At 46.2% G+C, this 5,545-nt stretch overlaps 1 protein-coding gene across 1 annotated transcript; it reads left to right on the top strand.

Annotated features, from left to right (window-relative positions):
* Window positions 1-1,340: 1,340 nt before the first annotated feature.
* Window positions 1,341-1,670, top strand: LOC311329304 (protein RnfH-like; the record flags this gene model as incomplete). The annotated part of the gene is made up of 1 exon (XM_084463166.1): window positions 1,341-1,670. One exon carries the CDS (start codon window positions 1,341-1,343, stop codon window positions 1,668-1,670), a length of 330 nt encoding a protein of 109 aa, XP_084319292.1.
* Between the last annotated feature and the right edge of the window lie 3,875 nt (window positions 1,671-5,545).

Genomic DNA, 5,545 nt, shown 5'->3' with positions numbered 1-5,545 from the left:
TTCTTATCTCCCGGACTGAGCCTAGAGTGCAGCTTCTGCTGACTCTTTTGCGCGTTCTTCTTGGTTGCTTACCTCAACCTTTCAAGGCACATTACCAAGCCACTACCGTCAAAACTGAGGATCCGCAGGTCTTCTGTTTGCTCAATTCCAACCTTGCGATGTTCGTAAAAAGCCTCAAAGTCTTGAGCCGTATCAGCTACCAGTTACATAACCTGTCGTTTTCCAACCATACCGTGGCAACTCTCACTGTGTCGTTTAATCGTTCTATCATAAGGGCGATCCATCACATAGCTGACAATTTTTCCCCTCATGCTATCAGAGTACTTATCAATATTGAGGTTTAACTTAGCATCCAGCGGAAACACGCTGGATTACTTCTGCTGGCTGTAACTACGACAGAACAAGACAAACTGGTCAATTGTCGGGAGGTATTTTTCCTGACGTAATTTCTCTGCTATCCATCACTACCAGTTACCGACGATTGCTGCGGCTCAGCATTGCCCGGCTTATCTGGATACTCTTGGAGGAGAAGGCACAATACTTCGTTGCCTTCAGTTTGGATACAACTCTCTATGATGCCATGCTCTTATTGAACAGGGGGTTAAAGGTGCTGAATGATAGCGTAGAAATAATCACGAACTGGTGAGAAGAATGAATAATCTAGAGTATTGGAGTAGTATGCGTTCATAAGAGACGGTGTTATGGAGTTATTGGTTTGACGACGTTATATCACCATAAAACCGTCTCTTTTTCGTTATCTGATATACCGAAAGCCATAATGTTTTAGCGGCTGGATTGTCGTATCAAAAGAGCCACACCATTCTGAGAACCATCTGTATATCCTAGGCTGGAATGGGTTATCATATCCGGCCTTTTTTATGAAAGGCCTGTTCTATGCCTAGGATTTCCCATTCCGCGCTGGTCATGTATTCTGCTGGACAGATGTATGATCTTATCAGTGATATCGAAGCGTATGGAGAGTTTCTGCCAGGTTGTGTCGGTGGCAGAATCGACCACCAGGAAGGGGCACGACTGGAAGCAACACTTGAGGTTGCCAAAGCCGGTCTACGTCATAGCTTTTCCACAAGGAACAAAATGACCCCAGGGAAGTCTATTGAAATGCAGTTACTAGAAGGGCCATTCAAACATTTGTTCGGCACTTGGACGTTTCAGCCATTGGGAGAAAACGGCTGCAAGGTTTCTCTGGACATGGAGTTCGAAATGAGCAATAAACTCACACAAGCAACCATGGGCTCCTTGATCGGCCAAATGATGAACTCCATGGTGGATGCCTTTGACAAGAGGGCAAAGCAGATTTATGGCGGCAATGTATGACTGAAATGTTATTGGATGAACCAAAAGTTCACGTTGAAGTAGCCTATGCCAGAGCCAACGAGCAGAAGATTATTTCCTTTCAGATAAAACATGGAACAACACTTCTGGAGGCTGCGCGCCAGTCAGGTATCGTTGATTACTTCCCGGAGATTAATCTGGATGAGGCAAAACTGGGTATCTTTGGCAAAGCTGTGCTAAAACCTTCAGAGCAGATTTTACGAGAAGGCGAACGGGTTGAAATTTATCGCCCTCTGAGTGCCGACCCTAAAGAGGTTCGCAAACGCAGGGCAGAAGAGGTTAAGCAGAAGAAGTCAGTGCAGGAAGTTGAGCGCTGAGAAAGCACGCTTGATTTGAACCTTACCAATAGAAATTACTGCTACTTGCTCCAAGGCCTGAGGTCACCATGGATAGAACGAAGCTGATCATTTTCAAAAAACAGTGTTACGGTTTTCTGCTCACGATCTTTGCCGCTAGGCTGCATACTGTAGACGTAGTCCCAGCGATTGCTGTTAAAGGTATCTCCCAACAATGGAGTACCCATGACGTATTGAACTTGGGCACTGGTCATTCCCGGGCGGAGCTGATCCATCATTTCTTGGGTAATGACATTTCCCTGCTGAATATCAATCTTATAGGCGCCGGGGAAACTGATAAGCTTAGAACCACTGTCTGTGGAGCTGTAGCACCCTGTCAGCAGGGCAGTTGAGAAAAGTGCAACGGCCAAGTCGATCGTGGTTTTTTGCATTGGTTTCAGACTACCTTGCTCAAAAATGAAATACTTGCACGAAAATGTAACAATAGCAGGATTATCTTGCAAATGGTTAGGGGAAAGTGTTGGAAAATCAAGAGTTACGCAAAGCAGGATTGAAGGTCACCCTGCCTCGAGTGAAGATTCTGCAGATCCTTGAAGGCGCGCAGGACAAGCACTTATCCGCTGAGGATGTCTACAAGGCACTTCTGGAAGCGGAAGAGGATGTAGGGCTGGCAACAGTCTATAGAGTACTGACCCAGTTTGAGAGTGCAGACCTTGTGGTTCGCCATAATTTTGATGAAGGTCACTCAGTGTTTGAGCTGTCTCGTGGTGAGCATCATGATCATATGATTTGCATGGAGACTGGAGACGTCATCGAGTTTATTGATGAAGAGATTGAAAAACGTCAGCACAGTATTGCTGAAAAGCACGGTTTTGAAATCGTTGATCACAACCTTGTGATTTATGTGCGTCCGAAGAAGAAAAAGTAAATTACGGTAGAAGCTGTCAGATTTTCTAACCTGTAAGATTACTTACCCCCAGCCATTGTTGCCGGAGATTTGTTTTATGTGTTTGTGATTAATTAACTTTAGCTTGGGACAACATCTCTTGGGCATGACTCAGAGTTGGAGCCGTTAGCTCAACACCACCCAGCATTCTGGCAATCTCATGAACACGATAATTGCCATCCAGTTTGAAAATACTGGTGCTTGAGGATTTCCTGCTGATTTTCTTACTGATATGCAGATGCTGATGAGCTTTGGAAGCTACCTAAGGCTGATAGGTAACACACAACACCTGTCCGCTTTTACTGACCTCTCTCAACATGCCACCAACAATTTCTGCGGTTCCACCACCAATACCTACATCCACCTCATCAAACACCAGAGTTGGTGTTTATGTTGCTTGGGCAATAATCACCTGTATCGCCAGACGGATACGAGAAAACTCACCACCAGAGGCCACTTCCCCTAATGGGCGAGGCGCCTGCCATGGGTTGGTGGCAACCAGAAACTCAATAGACTCAAGACCTTGGGAAGCAACGGTACGATCTGGAATTTCGGTCAGCTTAACACAGAACCTTCCTTTAGGCATACCCAGCGATGCAATACGTTCGGACACTTGTTTTCCAGTTTTCTGACTACCGCTCTGCGCCTGACAGATAACTTTTATGCTAACTGATTATGTTGTTTCAGTAGCTGTTCCAGAGATAATTCCAGATCTGCTACCTGCTCATCATAGCACTGCACTTTTCCCAGCTCTTCACTGATCAGCTGCTGCCTCTCAAGCAGCTCTTCCGGATGAATACGATATTTCCTAGCAAGATCAAAAATGGCACTGAGCCGCTCTTCCACCTCTCTAGCTCTTGCTGGATCGGCATTAAAATGGTCAACAAAGTGATTCAGTTCACCAACTGCTTCTTCCACTTGAATCTGAGCAGACGAAAGCATTTCAATGGAATTATTGATAGCATGGTGTTCAATCTGCAATCCGCTCAGGCGGTGAATACAGAAAGAGAGTTGCTGCATTAAGGTTATCTCCTTCATCACTGGTGCAAATCTGGGTTACCTGATAGCAGGCTGTCATTATTACACCAGCCTGAGACTGCTGTCTATGCTCCTGCTCCAGTAACCCAACCTCCCCAAGCTGAAGGCCAAGCTGCTCCACCTCATTCAGTTGGTAACTTAACAGCTGCACTTTCTCTTCTCTTTCCTGCTGCTCAGACAGCAGGCTGTGCCATTGGTCTCGCGTCTTACAGTACACGGCTGCAACCATTGCAACCTCTCTGGCCAGAGGTAATGAGCCGGCAAACTGATCCACCAGCTCAGAATGGTTGCTCTTTTTTAACAGTGATTGATGTGTATGCTGACTGTGGATATTAATGAACAGTTCACCAAGAGACTTCAATTCAGAAAGTACTACAATAGTACCATTGATATAGCCACGGTGGCGCCCTTCTTGGGTAATCACCCGGCGTAGGATGCACTCCGCAGTTTGTTCAGAGACTTCAGTATGATTAGAACGCTCAGCTTCTTGGCAGTTGTCATACTCTTCCTCTATTAGCCACTGTCTGGCTGCAGGAATTCGCTGAAGGTCAAAACAAACCTGAATATCTGCCCGGTCAGCGCCATCACGAACACAACCACTATCGGCCCTGCCTCCCAATGCCAATCCTAGAGCAGTCAGCATTATGGATTTACCGGCACCTGTTTCTCGGTCATGGCTGTCATCCCTGCATTGATAACCAGATTAAGGTTGTCAACGATAGCGTAGTTACTGATAGATATTTGGTTCAACATGCCAGCTCTCACGATCCCAATGCAATATTTGATTACTGTTCATTTATACAGTAACTAGAAGATTGGGATTGGTAAAGAAAATTTAGCCTTGAATAAGCTGCCATACCCCCCCATATTAGGCTAACAGTTGGTATTAACTAAGGTTCTGTTGATATCAGATTGTCTCTTCCAGTGGCGATTCTAGTCACCTTAGGACTTTAGCTGGGCCTGATTTTGTATCAACAGAACCTAAGCCATGGGCCACTTAATATAGCCCACGGCTCATAGCATGAAGACAAGCTCCAGCCAGCATGATCGGCTGGATTTAAATCCGGAGAGGCGTTGGAATGACTGTAGAAAACACCAAGGCAGAAGACCAGGTAGAAAAGCCTGAAGCTACCGAGGCGGAAACCTCTGCAGATGTTGAAGCAGCCGTCGTTGACCATATCCTAGAGGAATCTTCAGAAGTAGAAGAACAGGTCATTGACGATACCGCCAGACGTATTGAAGAGCTGGAAGAGCAGCTTGCCCAGTCAAAAGACCAGGCGCTGAGGGCTCATGCCGAGGCTATGAATACAAAACGTCGTGCTGAACAGGATGTGGAAAAAGCCCATAGATTTGGCTTAGAAAAGTTCGTCACCGCACTGATCCCAGTGGTTGATAGTCTGGAAAAAGGCATCGAAAGTGCAGAGCACGGCGGTGGTCAGCACGAGACCATGCTGGAAGGCATGCGCCTGACCAATAAGCAACTGCTGGATGCGCTTGGAAAATTTCAGGTGCTGCAGGTAACCCCTGAAGGCGAACCTTTTGACCCGAACTTCCACCAAGCCATCTCCATGGTCCCTAACCAAGACATGGAGCCTAACACGGTGATGAACGTATTCCAGAAAGGTTACACACTTCATGGCCGGGTTATTCGGCCAGCGATGGTTGTAGTTTCCAGCGCTGCTTAAGGTAGATATCACTACAAGGCTGTTTTGAGAATCAGATTCTTGACATAGGCCCTTGAAAAAGAAAATGCCGCTCCCATATAGCAAACTAGGATCATGGTAATCACCACATAGACTGGATGCTGTTTCACCAGACTCAACATCTGCTGGAACCACTGGGAAGCGATCACTGATTTCAAAGAATTCCGCCTTGGCTTCAGGGCAATGGAGAAAGACAAAATGGGTAAAAT

Source organism: Borostomias antarcticus (assembly GCF_949987555.1).
Source record: "Borostomias antarcticus genome assembly, contig: scaffold_77, whole genome shotgun sequence".
NCBI classification, from domain to species: domain Eukaryota; kingdom Metazoa; phylum Chordata; class Actinopteri; order Stomiiformes; family Stomiidae; genus Borostomias; species Borostomias antarcticus.
The sequence above is the reverse complement of the archived record's forward strand: the minus strand, read 5'-3'. Positions and strand labels throughout refer to the sequence as shown.